The sequence below is a fragment of the Corvus kubaryi genome, unplaced genomic scaffold, assembly GCF_017639235.1.
Source record: "Corvus kubaryi isolate FWS band 111438036 unplaced genomic scaffold, C.kubaryi_AGA036_p1.0 37382, whole genome shotgun sequence".
Taxonomy (NCBI): Eukaryota; Metazoa; Chordata; class Aves; order Passeriformes; family Corvidae; genus Corvus; species Corvus kubaryi.
This window is the reverse complement of record NW_024581124.1, coordinates 4,305,952-4,329,775: the sequence shown is the minus strand read 5'-3', so window position 1 is coordinate 4,329,775 and position 23,824 is coordinate 4,305,952. Positions and strand designations below refer to the sequence as shown.

The 23,824-nt window shown below is 55.2% G+C and overlaps 2 protein-coding genes across 4 annotated transcripts; one reads left to right on the top strand and one right to left on the bottom strand.

Annotated features, from left to right (window-relative positions):
• Positions 1-3,980: 3,980 nt before the first annotated feature.
• MMAB (metabolism of cobalamin associated B) lies at positions 3,981-7,151 on the bottom strand. Its single transcript, XM_042035164.1, has 9 exons — positions 7,099-7,151; positions 6,869-6,927; positions 6,698-6,791; positions 6,539-6,596; positions 6,022-6,094; positions 5,757-5,854; positions 5,393-5,457; positions 4,718-4,777; positions 3,981-4,570 (listed from the first exon to the last, which is right to left on the bottom strand). The coding sequence occupies exons 1-9, from the start codon at positions 7,131-7,133 to the stop codon at positions 4,483-4,485; spliced, it is 630 nt and encodes a 209-aa protein (XP_041891098.1). The 5' UTR covers positions 7,134-7,151; the 3' UTR covers positions 3,981-4,482.
• Positions 7,152-7,394: 243 nt separating this feature from the next.
• Positions 7,395-23,641, top strand: MVK (mevalonate kinase). Of its 3 annotated transcripts, none has more exons than XM_042034970.1 (10): positions 7,395-7,507; positions 7,610-7,757; positions 8,556-8,703; positions 9,684-9,839; positions 11,642-11,745; positions 12,572-12,617; positions 13,430-13,520; positions 13,909-14,025; positions 16,743-16,896; positions 22,125-23,641. In XM_042034970.1, exons 1-10 carry the CDS (start codon positions 7,430-7,432, stop codon positions 22,364-22,366), a joined length of 1,284 nt encoding a protein of 427 aa, XP_041890904.1. In that variant the 5' UTR covers positions 7,395-7,429; the 3' UTR covers positions 22,367-23,641. The 3 variants fall into 3 exon arrangements, with proteins under 3 accessions (XP_041890904.1, XP_041890905.1, XP_041890906.1); XM_042034971.1 differs by lacking the exon at positions 22,125-23,641 and adding an exon at positions 17,204-18,658; XM_042034972.1 differs by lacking the exon at positions 22,125-23,641 and adding an exon at positions 17,160-18,658.
• The last annotated feature ends 183 nt before the right edge of the window (positions 23,642-23,824 follow it).

The following is a 23,824-nucleotide window of genomic DNA, read 5'->3' as shown; positions in this document are numbered from 1 at the left end:
GGCTGGAAATCCAAGCGGGACCCCCCAGTGCAGGAGAGGGAGCAGCCCTGAGGAGCAGCCACTGCAGCCGACGTGGAGTTTGATGTTAATAACAATTAAAATATTGTGTGTTTCTGCCTGGGCCTGACTCTGAAAGTTCCTTGGAGAAGTGAGAGCTGTGCCTGCTGCTCCAGCTTCCCTCTGACTCCAGGTTTGGAGCCCTTCACTGCCTCTCCACCCCTGACTGGAGCCCTCCTGCCCCCCAGCCATTCCCAGGGTTCTCTGGCGCTGTCGGGAGCGGGAACGCGGTGGGAGCGAGGGAGAGGCTCCCAGTCAGTGTGCAAATGCCATTGTTTTGACACAGAGGCATCTGGCACTGTCAGGAACAGCAAAAAGCAAGCCCAGAGCAGCTGCTGCCAAGGCAGAGCTGGCAGCAGCCAGGCCTGCACAGCCCCTGCTTCCCTGGCGTCTGCCGGGATCCGGGCACGGCATCGCTCGGGGTCATCGAGGTGAGGTGTGGCCGTGGCTATCCCAGACTTCGGGCCCAGACACACTGGGCACTGTGGGGTGAGGAGCTGGGAGGGATCCCTGGAGCCTGAGAGAGATCCCTGGTTCCTGGTGCTCCCTCAGTGCTGGCACAGAGCAAAGCTGGGTGTCCCAACCTGCTGCAGGCACAGGATGTTCAGGAACAAACAGCAGCTCCTGCTGTCCCTCTCCTGCTCCTGCAGGCTGTCCCCAACCCCTGGCTCACACAAACATTCCCTCTGTTTGATCCCTCTGTTCCGCACCTGTGCCCCGTGCTAGATTCCAGGTTAGGATGAAGAGGAGGAGGCTGTGCCATGCTCCGGTCTCCTCATCCCTGAGCAGAGCGAGGCACGATGTCCCTGCAGGTCGTTTTTGTGTTTGCTCACTTTACCAAGAGGTGCAGCAGCTCCTGCAGCAGGTGCTGGAGTGCTCACACCATGTGGCACTTGGCACTGTCACCACCTGGGTGCGTGGCACTGAACTGGTGCTCACAATCTGCTTTTGTGGCTGTTTCTAAGGTCAAGGTCTTCAATCCTGACCCCTCTGCAGCTTCCCTGAGCTGGTTTGAGCTCTCCCTGTGTCACTCTGCCTCTCTGCGTCTGCCCTGCCACGGCAGGGACGGGGCACTGGGGTGAGGTGGGCACTGGGGTGGGCACTTTGGGCCAGGCTGCAGCACAGGGGGAGCTGAGGGTCCCACACAGCCCCTTCCTCCCCAGACAGGCTCAACCTGCTCCTGTTAGGCACAGGGCCGATGGTTCCTACCCTGGGTTGCTCCGGGGTGGGGAGGATTTTTCCTTGCCTATTTCCAGGCTAAATGGGCATTTCAGGAGCTTGTGAGACCACAGGACTTGCCCTGCTGGAGGACCTGCGGTGCTGTCTGTTCCTGCAGCTCCAGTGGAGCTCTCGGCTCCCCACTGCCAGGGCTGTGCACCCCAAAACTCACTGGGCTGGGGCTCCAGCACATCCTGTCGAGGTGGGGGCTCTCATCCCTCTCCTCCCTTCTGAGCCCTGGCCCAGGAAATGCTGCCTTGTGTAAATTTACTTTTGACTTGGCACAATGGATGTTTGTGTCATTGCTGGCGGAGCAGCAGCCGCTCGGCTGCTCCCACATCGTGGTGGTAATCGAGGTGCTTGAGTTATAGCCCAACTTATTCCGTTTTACAGCTCCTACAGTGTTAACAGATGTACGGGCGTCTGATCCAATCATGCAGCAAGAGATTTTGGGGCCAGTTCTTCTCGTTTTGACAGTGTGGAAGCTGGGAGCAGCCATACATTTTACAAACAAGAATAAACGACCCTTAGCAACATATGGCTGTGCTGGCAGCTCCGGAGCGATCCCAAATCAGGCACCCTGCGAGGCAGGAATGTTGCTGGGCGCTGGAGCCGGGCAGCCTGGACAAAGCATCTGCCTTCCCCTGTGATATTAATGAGGTGCAGGCACTGGAATCCCTATGCTGTATGGCTGGGAGAGCTGGGAAGAGACAAAGAGCTTGGAAAAACAACTGCCAGCCCAGAGCAAGGGAGCTTTATTTGGTTTAAAAGCTGGGTTTTGTTTTGGTCACTCTACTGCTGCTGCCTGGCTGAGACCTTGTGGAGTCGGGAGCTGGGGCAGCTCGGCTGCCCTGTGCCTCCGCTCCAGCCTGGTGGGGAGGGTGCACCAGAGGAATCACAGGAAACCCAGGATCAGCTGGGTTGGAAAAGCTCTCCAGGATCATCGAGTCCAACCTGTGACCGATCCCCACCTTGTCACCAGCCCATAGCTCTGAGTGCCACATCCAGGCATTCCTTGGATGTCGACTCCAAACCTCCCTGGGCAGCCCCTTCCAGTGCCTGACCACCCTTTCCATGAGGAAATTCCTGCTGGTGTCCAAGCTGACCCTCCCCTGGCCCAGCCTGAGGCCGTTCCCTCTCCTCCTGTCCCTGTTCCCTGGGAGCAGAGCCCGACCCCCCCCGGCTGTCCCCTCCTGTCAGGGACTTGTGCAGAGCCACAAGGTCCCCCCTGAGCCTCCTTTGCTCCAGCCTGAGCCCCTCAGCTCAAGAGCCCATGGCTGTCCTGTGACCTTGGGGACAACTCCCAGGGCAGAATGTCCTGGCCCAGCTCTGCTGAGCTGCAGCCTTGTCTCAACTCCCTCCTAAAGTCAAGCCCTGCTTAGTGATGCATGAGGGTCACCCCAACACCTCCCTCTGCCTCAGCCCACCACAAACAACTGCTGTGGGTAGAGAGGGAGGGGGCAGCTGGGAGCACCCCAGTAAATTTAATCTCTCCATCATGTGAAGTGTAGTAGCTTGATTTATTTCTCCTTGCAATCCAAACAATGCCAGCTTTGGTCCCAAAACAGTAGTGAGATTTCTTCCCCCCAGCTGGAAAAAAAAAAGGAAATACTATAAATCCCTCCCTGAGCTGATTTATGGAGCATTTGTGAAGAATTTATATTGCAAAGGGTTTTATTAAATTAAACTTGAAAAGCCTCTTGATTCCTGAGGTTCAGTCCTGGAGCTGGAGCTCTCGTAAAACTGGATGGAGCAGGCAGAGGGAATGGCTGAGGTGACACTGCAGCTGATGGGACCATCCAAATCCAGAGCATTTGTCACCGGGATGTGTTCCAGGCTGAGGCTTGGAAAATTACTCCATGAAAAATGTGCGTTAACAAGAGCCATGAAATATCTGCCTCAAACCCAGGTGAGTGATGAGACGGGGGATCTGTTAGTGCTGGGCATTCCTCACTCATTCCTGGACATTCCTCACTGGCCAAAAAGGGACACAGAGCCAGGGATTCTTTGGAGAACAAGTTTAAGGTTGTTCCTACTCAGATAATTGAGCAGGGGAAGGGCGGGATGGATTTAAAAGCTGCCCCACTAAAAGCAGGACAAGCCCTGGATGGGCATCACCACCTCGCAGCCCACAGCATTCCCTGAGGGAAAAATTACCCCGCCAGGGTTCACATGGATTCCTCCCAGTTGGATTTCCAAGCTGGAAGCAGCTTGGATTCGAGTGCAAAGCTGGACCTGGGGGTGCCGAGGGCTCCGTGGAGCAACGGTCCCAGGGTCAGCACGGACACCTCGGGAGGAGCCCTCGGGGTGTTCCCCTGTCACCCAGCTCCAGTAGGGCCCTGCTGCTCATCCCAACCCCTTTTCCTGCAACCTCAGTGCCCTGAGTGCTTCCAAACCCCAGGCTCTGCTCCTCCAGCTGTTCCTGCAGCCAGAGGGGCAGCTCCACGTGAAGACAACTCCAGCACATGGACCCTGGGATTTGGCCTTTCCTCCTTTTACCCCCTCCATCCTCCATTCTTGGCAGAGGATGCACAGAGACATTCCTCACATGCACAACAAGAGGCAGCCAAAGCCAAGGAATTCTTGGTGCATTCCTGTAAATCTGTACAGCTCAGCTCCAGCCGGGGCTGATGGATCGGAAGGGACTTAGAGCAGCAAAGCACACAGGGCTCGCTGTTAAAATGTGACAGTTTGTGGCCCTTTGGTACAAGGAAATTCACATTTATTATTTCAGAGCTGCAGACACAATTCCCAAACGCCTCCAGCTGCTGCTCCATACGAGCACTGTGACTTCAAAGGAGGAGCTGATTGTTTGCCCTTCATCATCCCTCAGAGTCGTGTCAGAGCCTTCCCACAGCACCTGCTGCTGCCCAAGGAAATGAAGGCATCTCCAAAATGCTACTGGAATTCTCCTGCCTCAACTCCCACCTGGGAGAAGCAGTGACTCCAGAGCCATCCCCACACGGGATATGTGGAGCAGGCCCAGGGAACAGAACAGGTGTGTCTGCGTCCCTTCCAACTCAGGATATTCTGTGATTCTGTTTCTCTCAGCATTTATCAACAAAGTCCTGGTTATCTCATAAGGAAGCTCTTGGCAGCTCCCATTTCCAGCCCAGGCTTGTTCTCTTTCCCTTCCTTGATGGACAAGAAAAGCAGTCAACTGGATTTAGTTTTCCATGATCAAGGAAAAAACATTCCAGCTCCCAGCTAGGGCTCAGGTTTTATGTAGATTTTCTCTTCCTTCCCTTCCTTCATTGCAGCATAACGTGCCAGGACAAAGAGATAGTCACTGAGCCTGGAAAGCAAGGGAAAAGCAGGAAAGCCAGTGATCTTATTGCAGAAGAGAAGCTTGTCGAGAAGCAAAACCCCCCAGTTTTATCCCCAGAACTAAGGGAATGCTTCAGCAGGACAGAGCAAAGGTTTGGGGTTTTCATTTTTTTACCTGTTTAAATACTTGGCCACGTTTGGATCTGCTTCCCCTGCTTGGACTAAAGGGACCACGCTGGGAAAAGCAAAGGGAAATGTTGGTGTTTAACTTTCCAGCTCCGAGTGCACAAAAAGCTGCAATTTGCTGGAGCCTCTTCCGAGCCCAAATCTCCCCTGGGGTCCCCACTCTGACTCCCCCAGCACCTGTGAAGGATCTGAGCTTCCCAGAGGGATCTGGGAGGGGTAAATGATGCCAGTAATGTTTGTGTATGTCCCAGAGGCCCCCAGCTCTGCTCCTCCAAGGATACTCATCCATGAGGATCACTGAACAGAGAGAGACTATTTACACGGGCCTGGAGTGACAGGACACGGGAGAATGGCTTCCCACTACCAGAGGGCAGTGTTAGATGGGATACTGGGAAGGTGGGGAGACTCTGGCACAGGCTGCCCCATCCCTGGAAGTGTCCATTATTTTGGGGCTGCAGAATCCCAAAAGGTTTGGGTTGGATGACCCAGCTGAGGGGAGGGTCTGGCTTTGTGCCTCCTGCACTTCTGGAATTGGACTAAACAAACAAAAGCTTGGCTTGAGCCCCCAGCCCAGCCCAGCCCAGCCCTGGCTGCTGGCTCCCAGTGCCCTGGTTTGCTGTCACTGGGGTGTCCCCACCCCCTTTTCTCCCAGCACAGCACTCACCACCTCTCAGCCCTGCGGCACACAGCTCGGGAGAAGTGGAGAGCAGCACTGCTCTTGCCTCCAGACTGGAACAGCAAGGAAACACCACTCAGTGTCTGCACCAACAGGGAAAACCCACCCCACCCCTCCCCTCCCTGCGAGGGCTCAGCACGTCTCACACACATGGAACTGATCCCTGTGCCACGGCCAGGCAAGGCAGGGATATCCCAGTGCAGTAGGGTGGGGAAATGTAACTCCCAGCTCCTTGTCTCTGCTTTTCTCTTGGCATTTGCCTGTGGAAGTAGCAGCCTCCCAGCCTGCTTTCCCATGGCAAGCAGTGGAGCAGGGCTGCCCTAAGGAAGTGAGGGGCACAGGCAGCACCTACGGGCAGGATGAAGGCTCTGAGGGGAGGGAGCTGCTCTGAGTAATTGTCAATCCACTGCTCCAGCTCCAGGACGGGCTTCTCGCTGAAAGATGTTCGTTCTACAGAGGGGAAAGAAGAATTGTCTGAAAAGAAGTGATTTGGCAAACAAATTGAACTCTGCTTCGGCTTTCTTGGATCAGCAAGTCCAACACACCCCTCAGCATCCCACCCCCACCACCACCACCCAACTCCAGGCTGTGCCCAAGACAGGAAAGGCAAGACTTACTCCGGTGAGCCTCCCTGGCCGAGGAGAGCGGCGTGGCGAGGTTGGAGCCCACATCCTGCAGCATGCACTGGACCTGGACAAAAATCATAACTGCTGTCACTCCCAGCCATGGCTTTTTACATTCCTGTGCTCAGCAGAGCTAATCAGCCAAACTCACAGGCTGCCCGGGCAGGACCTTGTGTCACTGCTGTGCCCACGTGGTTGGTTTGTGCCCCAATTTCAAACCTGTGACGACAAAACTCATGTCCATAACGTGGATCTGACTTATCTCAGCATAAACCTAGAGATGAGCCTGTCTGCCCATAACTAATCACTTAATCTACCAGTTTCCTCCTTGGTTAAAGGAGTTTACCTCTTAGAGAGCAATCAAAGGGGTCTCAAAGATTTATATATTGAAATGCTAAATGTATTGAATTCCTGTGTGTCACTGGGAGCACTGTGGCTAAAATTAAGGAGCTCATGTTTTAATAGCACAGATAAGGGACTGCACTGGGTGAAGATTATCATTAATACTCACTTTATGAAGCTGATCAACAAACGTGTGGCCCTTTTCACTGCTAAACTCACCAGCCAGCCTTGGTTAGAGAGAAAAAACAAAACAGAGTTAGCTGGGAATGAAGAAATCATAACAAATATGATTTCCCATATGAAACCCACGGTTTGGATACTCCCTTACCCGATGGCCGAGCTCAGCTCGTCCGTGGCTCCCAGGGCCTCGAAGATCCGGTCACCCTTCGGCCGCCGCTCCCCGGTGAAGGTGCTGGAGAATCCTTTGGGAAAGGCGGGAGGCGCTCAGGGCTCGGGTGGGGAGCTCTGTCCGCGGCCCCCGGGGCTCCCCGGGCTCTACCTGAGTCTCCCGTCCTTGTGTAGATCCTCGGGGCCCGCTCGGGAGCGGCGCGGTCAGGGCTGCGGGGGCACAAACCGTGAGGGGACACCGGGGGGACAGGGGACAGCGTGAGGGGGAACGACACCGTGAGGGGGGGAACGACACCGTGAGGGGGGGAAATGACACCGTGAGGGGGGAACGACACCGTGAGGGGGGGAAATGACACCGTGAGGGGATCCGGTTCCTCCCACCTGCCCGCCCCGCTCCGCCACCGCTGCCCCGCCATCCCCAGCGGCCCCCGCAGTGCCCGTCCCGCCGCCACCGCCCGCCGCCACATCCCTCCCGGCCGCCGTCGCCGTCGCCGCCGCCGCGCCGTGACCCTGCGTGGCCACCGTCCCGCCCTCAGCCCACGCGGTCACCCCAGGGCCGCACCACCCCGCAACGTCGCCTTTCCATTGGTCGTCCGCAAGTCCCGCCCCCGCCAGGCGCTCGGCGATTGGCTGGGCTCGGGGAGGCGGGGCAGGGCGTGGCCGCGGTTGGTGGGCGGGGCTGTCAGTCAGCGCGGGCCGTGGGGCAGCGGCGATGTGGGCGCGGGAGCTGGCGGTGTCGGCGCCGGGGAAGGTGATCCTGCACGGCGAGCACGCGGTGGTGCTGGGCAAGGTGAGGGCACGCCGGGCACGGCGAGGGCTGCCGGGCAAAGTAAGGGGTGCCCGGCTCGGTGAGGGCTGTCCGGCCCCGCTGACCCCCGTTCTCCGCCCGCAGGTGGCCCTGGCCGTGGCGCTGGACCTGCGGACGTTTCTCCGCCTGCGGCCCGGCGCTGAGGGCCGGCTGAGCGTCTCCCTGCCCGGCGTCGGCGTCTTGAGGAGCTGGGACACCCCCGGCCTCTGGGCCCTGCGGGGGCGGATCGCAGGCAAGGGCCGAGGGGGGGGAGCCGCTGCCCCGGCGGAGTGAGGGGCTCTCGGCACTGCTCGGTGCCTTCTGCACCCCGCATGAGGTGACCTTGCAGAACCCCCGTGGGGGTGAGCAGGGGGTTATTTGTCCCCCCTGCAGTGTTTCAGAACCCAGCTGTCTCTGACCCCGCTCAATGTGCGTTTCACTGGCCTGTCCCTGCATTTCTCAGTTACTTACGTCCCCCTTGTGACCCTGCTGATGCTCAGGTGTCCGTGTGTGGCCCTGTTCCCTTCTGTTTGGGGTTCCAGGGACTTGTTCCCGTGCTGCTGTGACAGAGACAGGAGCCAGCCTGGGTCCACATCCCAGTGTGTTACTGGTGGGGGCCAAACAGGAGCCTTCCTGAAGCTGCTCAGAGCTGGGGGCTCCTGGGGAAGTCAGGAATACAGTGCCTGTTTTCCTGCCTGTCTGTCCCACACCAGCCCTCACTAGAATTTCTGCAGCACCTTGTGCTGGCTGGAGGCCCAGGATATCCCAGTTCCAAAATCCACATTCTTTGATGAAGAGTTTGTGACCTGCCGAGTTTTCCATAGTGATTATGGATGGATGCACTGGGAGGTGTAGGCAGGGAAACACTGGGATTTCAGAGTGGCTGGTGAAGATGTTCCTTTTACTTTATCACAAATCCTCAGGTAGAACCTGAAATTGGCTCCAGCTGTTTCTGCCTACTGTAACAGAAGGTTTTGTTGTAAATACTGCTCTCAGTGTAACAATTCCCTGGTTTCTAAGTGTTTAAACTCTCCCCTGCTTGCTTCCATAGCTGACTTTGATGAGTCCAAGTCCCCCAGCGTAGAGCAGCTGGATGCACTGAGGGAGTTTGCTGGAATTGCTGCTGGAGCCTCAGCTCCAGAGAGCCTTGCTACTCTTGCCTTCCTGTATATGTGCCTGGCTATTTCTGCTAAGTATGGGTAAGGCTCTCCTCCTGCCCCAAAATTTTGGTGGTGGGTGGGTGCCCCAGGCAGGTGAGCTGGGAGTCTCTGCTCATTTAGTTTTGAGGGCTGAAACCAGAGCAGTTCATGCCACAACACAGTCACAACACAGACACCCTTCCCTCCAGCAGGCAGCTCGTGTCATCCTGGCTTAGGCTGGAAAAACAGAAATAAGCTGTGAATTTGTTGTCTGAACTAAGTCTGATCTCTTTATGGGCTGGATCTCCCTAAAACTGTGAGAACCTGGGGCTGTTCCAGTTCCCAGCTTAGCCCAGCACCGTTCATGATCTCGGTGTGACTGGATGGGTGCTCAGGGCAGTGTCAGAAACCAAAGCAGAGCCCAACTTCTGTATTCTCATCCAAGAAATCAAAGACTAAAGAACTGGGACATGCAGCTGGGTCGTGGTTTCCCTGCAGTCTCAGGGTGGCACTGGGACTGTCACTCAGCAGCACTGAAAAGCTCCTGGGTTTGGTTTTGGGGTCTGTGACGCAACCCAGGTGTGTTCAGTGGAGCAAAGGGACGTGGATATGTCCATGTTCCATCTTCTCCACCAGCCTGTTGCTCCAGTGGGACGTGGCTGTGCAATTCCAGATTTGGGATGTTTACACTTTGTTCCGAAATACGTTTAAAATCCAGTTTACAGCAATCTCTGAAGGGGCTCTTTGTGGTGCTGCTCAGGTATTTAGTTACCAGGTGCCCCTGCTAGCAGCCTGACAAGCTGTGCCAATCATGGATCCAATTCAGGAAGGCTTTATTCCAGCACAATGGCTTGGCCAGGCTGCTCAAATTTGGGAGTGAGCCCTCCTGAAGCCCCTGTGTGTCAGACGCATGTGCGTGTTGCCAGTTTTCACCCAGCTTTCCCTGAGATCAGTCCTAATCGGCCTCCTTTGCCTTTTTAATGTTGTCTGGAGGTGGAATTCGGGGTGGTTGTGTCAGTCCCTGTGTGTCTGTGTTCCAGGGATGTGCCCAGCGTGGATATCGTGGTGTGGTCGGAGCTGCCCACAGGAGCAGGGCTGGGATCCAGCGCTGCCTATGCTGTGTGTCTGGCTGCAGCCCTGCTCATGGTGTGTGGAGCCATCTCCTGCCCACTGCAGGAGGGAGAATCCACAGCCAGGTAAGGAATTCCAGCCTGGGATGCAGAGCTCTGCTCCCTGTGCCCCACCTTTCCTTTTACCTGCACGAATTCTGGCACTGCCACCTCTCCTGGTCTCTTTTGGCTGTGACCACAAGTGACACCCTGAGCCCATCTTCTGTCCCTGCCCAGTGTTTCCAGCCCTGTCCCAGAGACTTTGTAAAACTCCTCCTGTTTCCCTTGTCTAGTGTCAGATAAAGAAACCTGAAAAAGGGGGAAAAAGCTTTATTTTTTCAAAGGAGTAGAACACACTGAAATTTTTCAACCTCAGTTTCCTCTGTCTCTGAGCATCTTACGGGTTTTGCTTTGAGTCCTTGAGGATCCTTTCTGGGATTTTTTTGCATCTCCTGTGAACTCATTTCTGCATGTGCTACATTTCCTCCTGATCTCCTGCCTGTCTTTCCCTTTTATCAGTACCTGGTGAAAGAGAGTTTCTTTCCTTCTACCCTTGCAGTTCACCTTTGGAAGCCTGGGGTGCTGTGCCCTGTGTGAGAGGAGGCTGTTTGAAGCTGTTAAAAATCAAAGCTGGAGGGGCACAACCTCTGTTGTGTGGGTTTTTATGTGGGGCTGAGAGTGAGACAGCAAGGGGGGTGGTTCTGTTTTCTGCCTCTGAACCAGAATTTGCAGCCTGACCCAGAAACAGCTTCTTGTTGGGAGCACTTTGCCCCCTGTGCTCCAGCAAATCTCCCAAATTGGGAAATGAAAGGGCAGCTCCAAGCAGAGCAGCAAGGATGTCTTCATTCCCTGCTCGCCCTCCGTGGCTTCAGCATGGATCCAGCATAATTCCTGCCTTCCAGCTGCTGTGCAGAGAGATGGGGGTGTCAGACTTCAGAAGGGTTTGGCTTCCCATGGCAAGAAAAGAACAGCAGGATAGAGAGGCTCCTGTGTCGGGAGGAATCGCAGCCTCTCAAAGAGGATTAGAAACAAGTGGTTTACAGCGCTCCAGTTCCTGAGGCTGGAGGTGTGAGCTGTTTGCTGAGTGCTCCCAGATTAAATCCTGGCAGGTGGAATGCAAGGTGTGTGGACATGGATAAAGACATTCAGCTGAGGCCCAGGGAAGCGGGAGTGAAGTGAAATGGTTTCTGGATAGCAGGTGGCTCTTGGAGTTTCTGCCTTGCCTTGCAGGATGCTGTGAGGCTTTTCCAAAATGTGGATTTGTGCCTCTGCTCCAGCGTGGAATACCCCTCAAATGGACTTGTGGTGTGCAGGCAGGGTCAGAGGTGTGTTTTTGTGCTCAGACTGAGAGCAGGATGAGGTGGGCTATTGGGAATTCCTCTATGGGAGGGGGTGAGGCCCTGGCACAGGGTGCCCAGAGAAGCTGTGGCTGCCCCTGGATCCCTGGAAGTGTCCAAGGCCAGGTTGGATGGGGCTTGGAGCAGCCTGGGATAGTGGAAGGTGTCCCTGCCCAACCTGTGCCAGGGCCTCACCACCCTCACAGGGAAGAATTCTTTCCTAGTATCCAATCTAAACCTGTCAATCTCTGTCAACTTTAAGCCATTCCCTGTTGTCCTGTCATTCCAGGCCCTTGTAAATAGTCTCTCTCCATGTTTCTTGTAGCCCTGTCAGGCACTGGAATTAGGTGACCCCAAGGCTGAACAATCCCAACTCCCCCAGCCTTTCCAGTGTGTGGTTAACACACCATGTTTGGTGAGGTGGGGATGAGTCGGGACTTGAATTCCATGAAATCTGATCTTTACCAGGTCAGGGCTGGAATCTTCCTCCTGAATCTGCTCCCTCCACTGGTTTGGAGTGGTTTGTGTTGGAGTCATTTCCTTGCCTTCCAGGTGGACAGAAGAAGAGCTGACACTGATTAACAGCTGGGCCTTCCGAGGGGAGCGGGTGATCCATGGCAATCCGTCGGGTGTGGATAATGCTGTTGGCACCTGGGGTAGGTGTGTTTGCTGCTTCCCAGGCAGAAACTCCCAAATTCAGGTCCCTGCTTTTGGCCTGAGCACAGGGAATCCTTCCCTGCCTCAGTTTGCCCCATCTGTGAGCTGGGCCTGGAGCCAACTGGAATGTTGGGAACTGGCTGCAGGAACACCAGAGCTCTGTCCCCCCCCAGGCAGGTGCCACGAGGCAGAGACCTCGCTGCAAATAACTGATACTTAAACATTCTGCAGTGAACAAAGAAACCTAATCCTGTCCCAGGGATAATGCAGGGGAAAATGCAGTTGGACAGCTGTCATTTAGTTTCAATTAGCAGCGACTTCCCAGTGTTTTGAAAGTGTCCTTGGAGGCTGTTAATAATCTTTCTAATGAGACCTAATCGCAGTGCCTCTGTGAGGGTAGGAGCCAAGTGAGACGTTCCTTCTGGACAACGAAATTCCACGCTGCAGGATAGCTGCTGCCACCCAGTGCACACGTTCAGTCCCTGGAACCCCACGTGCTTGGCTCTGCCGTGGGGAATCGCTGCTGGGTTCTGTTTTTTTTCAGGAAAGATTTCATGCTGACCAAACTCTTTGCCTTTTCAAAAAATTATTTGATGTGATCCTGGAGGAGAGGAGAGCAAAGGGAAAGGCCTTGGGTTAAGCACGTCCAGCCAGACCCTCTCATTAAGGTGAAGCAGGGCCGTGCTGCTGGAGAACATGGTTCATTTAGCTGGTGTTTCTTGCAATTACTGTCACAGGCTCTGGGTGAGGTTCTGAAGATGAAAGACCTTCTGTGTTATCTCTCAGCTCGCTCTGCACTGAGACAATACATGTATTTTACTTTAGGTGGAGCCCTGAGATACCAAGCAGGAAAAATCACACCATTAAAGAGGTAATACTGGAGTTTAAAAATAACCCTCACACACGGTGGGTGGAACATGTCAGAGAGGCTCTGGGTGGGTGTTGGAGGGTATGAGGATGATGGGAGATGGCTGGAATGTGGGAAGGGCTCTGCAGCCCCATTTTGATTGTGGGCAGCCTCAGTTGTTGGGGTGGATGGGGACAATGAAATGTTTGGTCATTATCTGACATTAGATGAACAGAGCACAAAGGATCAATATTAATTTCATGGCATTATGGGCAGCAGGAATGGATCTGCTCCTGGCAGCAAATGACATTGTGGGGAGGGGGAACTTTGTGCTTACCTGGTGGTGGGAAAACGCATTGGCAGAGAGAAATCCGGGTCCTGTGTGTGCCTCCTGCCAGAGAAGTATAATCTAACTCCATTAAAATCTTTCACAGTGCATGAAATTTCTCTATTAGCAGTTAATGGCCACTGCTGGCTACCCTTGTAGAGAGTATTTCAAAGGAAAAAATTTGCTTGAAAAACATGGATTTCAGTAAATACATGACAGTCCTATTTATAGCTCTAGTACAGTTGTTCCTTGTTTCCAGGAGGAACCAGCCTGAACCCAGCCAGCATTGAAGCACCTGCTGAAGTTTTGTAAAAGGAATGGGACTCCTTAACTTGGGTTCTTGCTCAAAGAGGCCTTTTGAGGCAGAACAAGCTGTAGCCTTGGGGACTGGGAAGGAAAAAGGCCAGGAGATGTTCCCTGCCCGTGGCAGGGGGTTGGAATGAGATGAGCTTTAAGGTCCCTTCCAATCCAAAGCGCTCTGGGATTCTCTGCCTCCTGTTGCTTCCAGGGTGCCCACTCTGAGGATCTTGCTGACCAACACAAAAGTCCCTCGGAGCACCAAGGTCCTGGTGGCTGGTGTCAAGGAGAAGATCCTGAAGGTGCAGGTGGTCGTGGGATGGAGATGTGGGGGATAACTTTGGGGAGATAACCCTCAGGTGGGACTGCAGGTCTCACAGGGATCTTTTGGGAGATCCCTCCTGTGGCCACCATCTCCCAGCTGCCTGGGAATGGGGTTTCATCTCCTCCCTTCCTCCAGTTTAACAGGAGTTAAAATTGCCAGTTTTCAACCATGAAAAGAGCAGTTCCTTCCTCTGGCCTGTTTCCTTCTCTTCCTCCTTTTTCTGCAGGCAGGAGCAGGTTACCGTCGCCCTGCTCTGGGAATGAGTGAGGAATTGCCCAGCTCAGAGAGACTGGGACCAGTTTCCTCCCAGTGGTATTGAAAGAGCAGCAAGCAGGCACCTCACATCCCTCCTTCCCCCTTTCCAGTTCCCTGCCATAATGAACCCGGTGCTGGACTCCATCGATGCCATTTCTCAGGAGTGCCAAAGTGTTCTGGAAGCGATGCCTGCAAATCCATCACCGGAGCATTACCCTGTGCTGGAGGTAAGGGGCTTGCTCGCCAGTATTTTTAGCCACTGTTACTGTTGAACATCAAAATGTCATTTAAAGAACATTAGGTCTGAAAAAAAAAAAGTGATAGCAGGAAATGTTCAGTTCCGAGTGAAACCGTGGTCTGGGTGTGCTGCTTTTAATGCCCTTCCTGGAGCCAGGAGCCAGAAGCTGCTGCTGGTGCCTCTCCCCAGCTGTGTGCAGGGAAGGAGGGAGCAGGCCTGGGGCTCTGGGGACCTGTGGCTCTGGAGGGTTTGTTTCTCTTACATGAAGTGATCTCAGTGCCACAGCTCTGGCAGTCGCTGCCTGTGAAGTAAGTGCTCTGTCATTGCCAGGGCTGGAGTGAGGAGAGAGCCCAGAGCTACTGGTTTGTGATGGACTGACTGGTTCCCAGCCAGCTCCTGGTGTTCCATGCTCATCCTGGCTCCAGAGAGCCACAGACAGAGCTGTGCCCAGGGCTGACCTGACATTGATGCACGAGGTGCACACAAAGATCTGTTTGTCTTGGCTTTGCTCAAAGAGGAGAGGCTGGGGAGGGGGAGGAACAGGCTTCCGAGTGGAAGAAGTGCTGAGAGTGCTGTAATGCTGCTCCACAGCACCGTGGGGGAGGGATGTGTGGCCATGTCCCAGCTGAGGCAAATCTGGCCTGGCCCAGGAAGCCAACTTGGACACTCAGGAACCATTTGGTACCAGTCCTTGTTGGCATCTGGATCCCTCCCCTTGGCTCTCAGGAGGACCTCTGCTTGTCCTTGCTCTTGCTCTGGATCGTTCCCGTGGGATTCATAGCAGAGTCCTGCTCCCTTTGCACCGGGGGGATGGTGGGATTCTGGACCCGCTGGGATGGGCTGAGCTGCCATCAGCTGGGGGAGGTCTGCAGTCTGTTCACAGCACAGCTTCACACAACTCCTCATCCTAATTCCACATCCTCAGGCTGTCAGAAGGATCAGGGGACAGGGAAGGGGGGGGAATAATTCGAGTTACGCTTTGAGATCCTCACGTGGAAAATGCCAAAGCATCCTTGTGTCCCACACCCAGGAAGCAGCACTGCGGTGAGCAGGTTGAATCTTGTTTTGTCTTGTGCTTGAAGAGCTCACAGAGGCCCAGCTGATTAGATGCAGCACATATATATAAAAATCTATCTTTGGGGCTGTTTCTGAAATGTGTGGCTCTGGCCAGCGCTGTATTTGAACCATGGAACTAGTCTAGTGTGTCATAAGCTGTCATCGGATTCCTGGCAGATTTTGGATCAGGAGATGACAGGTGTCTTGGATCATCACAGGCAGTGCTGTGCCCTCACTCAGGCATATAAAGAGGCCTCTGGATGGACGTGTGTCCTGCCCAGCCTGGAATGGGTGGTGGCTGAGCTCTGCCTGCCGCCAGCTCCTTCCTCTTCCCACAGTTCCTTAAACAACGGGCAGAAATGCTCCGGAGGGGGAGAGGGATTCTTTCTGCAGTGCCCCTCCTGTGTGGTGCTGGCAGGATTCCTGGGTGGAGCTGAGGGAGGGGGATGTGGCTGACACTGCTCTGCTGCTCCCGTGCACAGAGTCCCTCCCAGCTCACCAGGAGCTGCAGGCAGGGACGAGCTCAGTGCCACTTGCTGGGGGAGGGAGCACAAGGCTGCTCTTAGGAAGCCTCTCTGGGACTGGTCCTGTCCTGGCTGGTTCCTGGCTTGTGAAACCCTCTGGGAAGAGTCACTACATGCTTTGGAGGGGATGGAGTCGGGCTGTCAGAGCAGTGTTGCTGAGAACAACCTTCCTCTGCTGCAGATGCTGATGGGCTGGGAGGGTCCTGTGGTGCCCAGGGAGCCTGGGAGCTCCTGGCCCTGTTCCAGACATGCTCCAAGCACAGGCCAAGCCCTTCCCTCTGCTCCTGAATTCCTCACCTGTCCTACTGGGAGGGGAGAAGCTGTAACTTCCACTTCTGTGTGGTGGTGTCCATCCCTTGGGCCGTTCAGACTGTGCTGCTGGGGCAGCTTTCTCTGGGAGTAGCGGGTCTGGCTGGGTGGGAAGCATGGCAGGGATGCTCCCACAGCTCTGCCAGGAGGATGGGCTCACTCAGAGGGGCCTGTGGTGCTCCTGGAGGGAAGGACCCTCTCGACCCCACTTGAGCTGGGTGCCAGATTCCCGGCGTGGTGCTGCCAAGAGACTCCTTGGCTCTCAGCCCGGGCCCTGCCCGTGAGGAGGGAGCAGTGCTGCACAGACCAAACACGGGGAGGTCCCTCCATGTCACCTCTCCAGCAATGCCTCAGCCGTGTCAGAAGTACCTGGATTTGGCTTTGCCAGATGGATTGCAGAGTAGGGAGCAGGGTGACAGCCAGGAATGAGAGCTGCTGGCTCAGTGCCCTTCCCACAGCCGCTGAAGGGCCTTGCACAGCCTCCTGCTCAGCACTCGAGTGACAGGGCAGAGGACAAGCAGTCGGGAGGCATCGGAGGGCTCTGGAATAAATTCCTGCTGGCAGCTTGCAGTGATCAGGATTTTCTTGGGAGGTGCAGGAGCTGTGGTACCCCTGTCACTCTGCAAGTCGTGAGGGGGGACTGGGGCACATGAGCAGCCCAGAGCTCAGACTCTGGCCTGACCTTGCTCCTGGTGCTGGTGGCCAAATTTCTGCAGAGATGAGGTGGTTGTGAAGGGTGGGAAAGCAGGGCTGCCACTGCTGTAAAGAGCCTCTATCGTGATGTGTGCTCATCTCCTCTCTTTGTGGTTGCTTTTAGGAATTCTTTGACATAAACCAACACCACTTAAACGTGCTCGGAGTGGGCCACCCCTCCCTGGACAGGCTGTGCCAGGTGACAGCGTCCCACAGCCTGCACAGCAAACTGACTGGGGCTGGCGGGGGTGGCTGTGGCATCACCCTGCTGCCACCAGGTCAGTAACAGCCCCTTGGGCATCCTTGTCTTCCTCACAGCCCTGGGGGGTCAGGTTTGGGAGCAGAAGAATCACTGCCAGCCCAGGTCTGGCTCTGGAGGGATGGGTGGGATGTGTCCCAGCACTGCCTGGCACTGTGGGTTGCAGTGTGTCATCCAGAGCCGATTCAGAGTGTTCATTTATGTGTGTCAGCCCCTGAGGGCACTGGCCCCGTGCCAGGGGCTGTGTTTGGAGGAGCCATGGCCCTTTCCCTCTCCCTGCAGTGGCCGAGCTGACTCGCTGGCTGCTCTTGCCTTGCTCTTGGCAGACACCTCCCCTCTGGCCGTGGAAGCAGCCAAGCAAGACTTGTGTGCCTGTGGATTTGAATGCTGGGAGACCAAGATCGGGGCCCCCGGGGTGACCCTGCACTCCTGCTCCTCTCTGAGTGCCCAAGTGCTGCATGCGCTCACCCAGAGCTGAGCTGCTGCCTCTGGCAGGACTGAGCCCTTGGCACCATGTCCTCAGAGCTTTGTGTGCCCAGATGCCTGGAAACTTCTTTCCCCTCTCCTGTGTGGCTGAGGGCCTCCAGACGTGGTTATGGAGCCAGTTTGGGGGCTGGTGTCACTGGGATTTGGGGCTGCCATGGGGACCTGGGAGCACCCAGCCAGTGGTGTTAGACCAAGGCTCTCAAAGTCCTGGTTTCAATTTCCTTCCTCAACTGCTGTGCTAATCCCAAGGGGCAGGAGGAGAGGGGCTTGGCTGGATTCCAGGGTGGATAATGACACTTTGCTGCTTCAGATGCATGTGGTGTCCGTTCCCTCATCCCTGGTGTCCCGTGGGGGCTGGCAAGGTGGATCTGCACGGTGCTTTGACATTTTTGGGTGAAGAGCATCTTTGGCAGCTCAGGGCTTGATGCTCAGGTCTCTGTTTCTTCTGGCCTACAATTCCCAATGAAGAGCAAACCTTTAATACAGCTCTTCCCTGCTACCAATTAAGTGTTGGGTAATTAAAATGCAAGATAAAGCACAATTCTAGTGAAATTACTGGCTTTCACTCTTTTCCATAATCTCTGCCTGGGCTGATAAGCAGAGTTCTGTAGTCAGACTCTGGTTTTTACTCACATGCTCAAGGTCTGGCTCAAACAGCACCTGCAAGGAAGGCAGCTCCAGGCCAAGGGCAGGCTTAAAATTCCTCCTTGTAAAAGCTGTTCTCTCACACTTCAGTCTTGAACCAGCACGTCCCTGACCCTGCCTGGTGTTGGGTTTACTTTGGTGTAATTAAGTAGGGGAAAGAAACCCAAACCACGTCCTCAAAAGCTCACCGTAAGTTGCAGTTGACAAACTCTAAAACCTAAATGCATTTAGACTTATTACACAAATGTAAATGCATTTTTTACTCCTGAAATTTTAATGAGCTGTGCCACAGAGTGAAAGGGAAGTGGCTGAGGCCAGAATCTCTGGGAGTCAGGAGCTGACTCTGAGGGACTGTGGTCACTGCAGTACCTGCCAAAGGGGTTTTATCATCGCTCTGTTTGTCTGGGGTGGGTTTTTTAAGTGGGTTTTTAAGTGTAGCTGTGTTCAAGAATCACTTCACTCAAAGCTGAGTAATGAATTGGCAGAGGTGGGGGAAATTGCCTTCCCCTTCCAGCCCAGGGCTAAAAAAAATCAAGTGGGAGAAGCTGAGATGTTCTAGCTCTAAACTCCCAGCATCATGGTGACCAGCTTTAGTTCCCCTGATCCCATGTAAAACTGTCTCTGGTTTTAATAAATCCACTTTTTTTTTATGTGCAAAGTGTTCTTTGATAATTATGCTGGATACAAAAGGAAAAAAGCACCTTACACTGCTTCAGGAAAGCAGGTCTCAGATGCTGCCTTTCTACATGTCTAATTACAATTCCAATTTGCATCTGAGAGCGGCTTTACACTAATCACAAGTCAGAAAGGCTGATAAATAATTTACCATTTTCTAATACAGTGTAATCAATGTGAGGATCTGGGAGTGTGTTGACTTTAACCACTTACATGTGTCTACTTTGTGATGTTGGCACAAAGAGATGCCAGATCCAGCACAGGGAACTTCCCTTCAAAATAACGTGTCTGGGGCTGAGCCTCGTTGGCTCTGAGGGCTGGAAGCCAGAACTGAGGGGAAATTCACAGAATCCCAGGATCATTCAGGTTGGGAAAGCTCTCCAAGGTCATCGAGTCCAAGCTGTGCCCAATCCCCACCTGTCACCCAGCCCAGAGCACTGAGTGCCACATCCAGGCATCCCTTGGACACCTGCAGGGATGGGGACTCCAGACCTCCCTGGGAAGCCCCTTCCCATGCCTGACCACCCTTTCCATGAGGAAATTCCTCCTGGTGTCCAACCTGAACCAGACGCCTCTGCAGGTTTCCTCCAGCAGCGCTCATCCTGCTCTGCTCCGTGCCGGAGTGGAAGTGCTGACATTCCCGGGGCAGGGAGGGTGGTGGCAGGAGGGTGACCCTGACTGGGGTCTATAGGAAGGGCCCTGGGCCAGGGCACTGCTGGGATCTGCCTTCCCTGTGCCACAGGGCTGAGAACTGCTGAAGTCAGCAGCTGGAGCCAGTCCCAGTCTGTTGGAAGTGAGCACAGATTCCACGTCCATCTGTGAGCACGGGAGTGCCCATTCCCTCCTTTCCAAACGCTTCCTTCAGCAGCTCCATCAAAGGCTTCGCAGGGGCATTGCTACACCCAGCGGGATAACCCGAGGGATGGCTGGGATGTTCCTGACCCCACCTTCCACACCTTTCACTTACACCAAGTGACAACCTCCTGCTGTGACTTCCTGAGCCCTGGGACACAGGGCCCCCATCGCTGCCCCTCCTCAGCCCGGGCAGCTGCTGCCGTGGGACTGATGTTCCACGGGGACACGGAGTGGGGCAGAATGAGGCACAGCCCTGTCTCTCCCGTGCTTTGCTGCTTTGGGAACAAAACTGAAGCCTGTGGAGCATGTTCTCCCCATGGATTGTCCCCTCCTCTCCCAGGCCCCCCGCGGGACGGATGTGCAGCAGGGCAGCGATTGCTGCTGAAGGATTAGCCTGGTAATTTGGCTAATTTTTCTTGAGCTTCATTTTTCACATTACGAGCTTTGCAGAAAGACTAACGAGCCTGGCTTTGCCTCTAATAGCCAGCACAGGGACGGGGAGGGGAGGCTGTGCTCCAGCCTAAAGGAGGGACTGACTGAGGAATTGCGGAACGTGGAGGTCCGGTGAGAGCTGGGGGTCACCACTGCTTAGTGACAGCGAAAAGGAAAACACTTTATATAAAAATACCTTTTAAAATCTTCCTTTTCCTTCGCAGCCGGTGCCCGGGGCAGCATCGCTGCCGGGGTGTCTCCCCCCATCCCTGGGGAATGTCCCAGTGCCCCGGAGGGCTCCTGCCCTCCCCAGCACGTCCTCCCCTGAGCCGGGACCCCGGCGCTCCCCGGCCGGCCCTGGCAGGCACAGATGGTATTATTGTTTGTTTGCGCTCCGTGTCAGCAGTGCCTTCTTTCTGCTCCGCTGAGTAGATGCTGAGGAGGCAGTGACATTATTGGAGATCACGGAGAGAGCAGGAACAGGGTCAGGGAGAGAGAGGAAATGTCAGCGCGCAGCCACGCGGGGCTGGGGGGCTGCTCACACCCCTCGGGGCTCCCGCTGCTCCCGGGGTCCCTCCTGGGGACAGGGGGTGGCACTGGGACCACCTGCGGGGCCAGCGCCGTGTCCTCGGATATGCCCAAAGGGTTTGGGGGGTGTGGGAGTCCCCCGGGGCGAGTCGGGACCCCCCCCGAGCCATTTCAAAGGGCGATTTGTGCATCTGGCACCTCCCTCTGCAGAAGGGCTCTCTGCCCCCTCTGCCTCCCATCCCCAGGGATTTCGGGGCTCTCCCATTCCCAGGGCTCGTGGGGAGCCCGTCCCCCCCCATCCCTCTCCCCTCCCAGCACGCTGAAGGTTTTGAAAGTTAAGTATTACCGTCTGCTTTGTTGTTGCCTAACTACGACAGACAAATTGAGAACTAGTTGTCAAAATGTCAGTGCACAACAAATCAACATTCAAAATGAGTCTCAGCGCTATGTGGTGTATAATTAAAAAAAAATCCTTTTTAGAAATTTCAGCAAGCGTTGGCTCTGCTTTATATTTGTCTGTGTGATTAATAAAGGCAGCTAATTTTCAGACTTTAAAAACAGCTAGAAAATAGCTCCTAATTACATATTAGGTTCCAAGCGGCCCCCGCTGAGCAAGGCTGGTATTGGTGGGCCAGAGAATTTGGCAGGGGCTTAATTACATTCTGAGCATCATCTAATTTTAGTTAAATGTAATGTAATCAGCAGCAGATGTCTGAAATAAAATATGAATTATGAATATGATGAAATTTCATTCTTGAATAAAAAAGTAATTTGCTATTTAGTTCATTAAAGTCGCAGAGGTTTATTAGGGAGCAGGTACACGGTGTGGCTGGGTTCTATTAAAATGGTATTTCAGAGGGAGTAGGAAATTGCATTAAAGGTGCTAAAATATTCTGCCAGGATGCTGTGCCGGGTGGCAATGAACGTTTACAAAAATAACGGAGCCCCTGGGCCGGCGCCAGCCCCCGGCTCCTGAGCTTCCTTTTACGCAAGGTGACGTCCCACATCCTGGGGGAACCCGGGATGGGCCTGCACCCCTCTGGGTGTCCTGAGGGCAGCTGGGCTCTCCTTGCTGGTGGGCTCGAGTGTTTCCCCTGTTACTTCACAGAATCCCAGGATCATTCAGGTTGGGAAAGACCTCCAATACCATCGAGTCCAAGCTGTGCCCAATCCCCACTTTCCCACCCAGCCCAGAGCACTGAGTGCCACGTCCAGTCCTTCCTTGGACACCTCCAGGGATGGGGACTCCAGACCTCCCTGAGCAGCCCCTTCCCATGCCTGATCACCCTTTCCATGAGGAAATTCCTCCTGATGTCCAACTTGACCCTCCCCTGGCACAACTTGAGGCCATGGGGACAAGATGCTCTGGCACACGTTGAGCTGGGCTCCCTGTGCCTTATTCCAGCTTGGCCAGGAAAATGAAGCCTCAGTTCTCCCGTCAGCTCTGTGACCATGGTGGATCCTCCCGGGACACCATCTCCTGGACGCTCTCCCTGCAGCAGCATCTGCAGTTTCAGCTCTGAAGTTGAAATTGCTTTTCTCTATCCCTCAGTGGCCCGGGCTGACAGATAAGCATCTCCTGGCGAGGGGGAAGGATGGCGTGTTCATTATTTCCTTGTATTACAGATCCTGTCATTTTAATCCTTCCTGGATGCTGGGCACCAGCTCGAGCCCTGCCCGCTTCCAGTGTGCTCTCCAAGAAAACCCCGTGGCCGATTCATCCTGCATGGCAGGAAATCCCAGGGCACATCCCGGCAGCTCCAGTGATGCTCCAGCACGGTCCTGGTGCCGGCACAGCCAGGCTGCCACGCTCACTGGCGTGGGTTCACCGTCCTCCCTCTTCTATTCATCAAGGGCATGACAGCTAAAATTCATTTGAAGATGAAGAAAGTGCCGGCTAATCCTTTCTGGGAGACAGTGATAGACTGGCGGCTTGGGAAGAATTGCACAGCAGTAATGAAATTAGGCTAAAACTGCTGGCGGATAGCAGATAATTGCCCTTGTCTGTCACAAGGAATAACATCTCCCAAATCCAACACAATGATTGTTAAAGTTGCAGGAATTTATTTTATTTATTTTAGAGGCTCAGGCTTGGCTTTCCGAAGGTCTTTCCCAGGAAAATAAAGGAGCGGGAGCTGCGCGCTCGCCTCTCGCCTTCCCCGGGCGCTTCCGCCGCGGCGGCAGCTCGTTAGCCCTGACGAAGCAGCATCACCACGATGACAAGGACACCCCTCTGGGGCCACTCCCGGGGAGCGGGAGCTGAACCAGCCGGCACAACGAGCTGCTTGGAGGAGCTGCTGGAAGTGCCGGGCCATCCCCAGCTCCCGCTGTCCTTCTGGTGCTTTACAGGAGGAATCCATCCGCCAGCACCGGGTGCTGCCTGGTGCTGGGGCAGGTCCCGGTGCCACGGTGGCCACACAAGCCCTGGCCCCGTGTCCGGGCTGACCAGCAGCCATTTATTTTGTAATTGATAGGACGGTGGTGGCCCAGCGCGGGTGAGTGACTGCGCCGGCCGGCGACGGCGATGTTTTATCCGCTGGGGCTGGCACGGGTAATTTACTGCGCCCGGCAATAACATATTTCACTTCCCGTCTCCCAGATGAAGATTACTTGTGTTTGAAAGTGCCTGAACATACACTCAATTCTGCTTAAACGCTCGCAGCCAGCCGAGCGCGGCTTGGCCCTGCGCCGGGGTGGCACAGGGATGAGGATGGGGACAAGGATGGGGGCAGGCTGGAGCGCAGCCCGTGCTCCCTCTGGAGCCGCTCGCAGCGCTGGGGAAAACCCCCCGCAGCAGCCGGCGCAGCGGCTGGAAATATTCCATCCACCTTCCCTGACATTTCGTCTGGCCGGGCGAGGAGCTCCGTGGCATTTCCGAGAGGGGCTGGGGAAAGGTCAGGGGGTGGAAAAGGTTGGCAGGGTCGGTGCTCCCGCCTCATCCCGAGGCTGCTCCTGATCCCCCCCTGGAGAACTGCGGCACAGGCACCGCATGGGCTGGATATCCCTTCCAGTGCTGGCAATGCCACGTCCTGGGATGCCTGAGCCACCTGAGAGATGAGTCGGCACCGGCAAGGGGGGGTTCATGTGTGCACCCCCGAAAAGGCCCTGTGAGAGGCAGGTGTGAGAGCAGGAGCTGGGGCTGCAGGGGTGAGGGGCTCAGAGCGATGGGGATGTGAGGGGGCCGTGCTGCCAGGGCTGGATCGCATCCAGCTCCTTCCCTCGCCAGCAGCTCCGGATGGGCTCTGGGCAGAGCCGAGCTGGGGGTGTGGAAGCCCAAGGCTGACCCCGCTGACCCCCTGGGCTCCCGGGTGGGGTGCTGGACCCAG

Coding starts and splice junctions, on each gene's coding strand:
- MMAB (XM_042035164.1), bottom strand. CDS start 7,133: ATGGCGGGGCAGCGGTGGCGGAGCGGGGCGGGCAG. Junction 6,095..6,538: donor TTGTTGATCAGCTTCATAAA/GTGAGTATTAAT, acceptor ATTTTTGTCCAG/GTCCAGTGCATGCTGCAGGA. Junction 5,458..5,756: donor TCAGAGCCTTCATCCTGCCC/GTAGGTGCTGCC, acceptor TTGCTGTTCCAG/TCTGGAGGCAAGAGCAGTGC.
- MVK (XM_042034970.1), top strand. CDS start 7,430: ATGTGGGCGCGGGAGCTGGCGGTGTCGGCGCCGGGGAAGGTGATCCTG. Junction 8,704..9,683: donor GCTATTTCTGCTAAGTATGG/GTAAGGCTCTCC, acceptor TCTGTGTTCCAG/GGATGTGCCCAGCGTGGATA. Junction 12,618..13,429: donor AAAATCACACCATTAAAGAG/GTAATACTGGAG, acceptor TGTTGCTTCCAG/GGTGCCCACTCTGAGGATCT.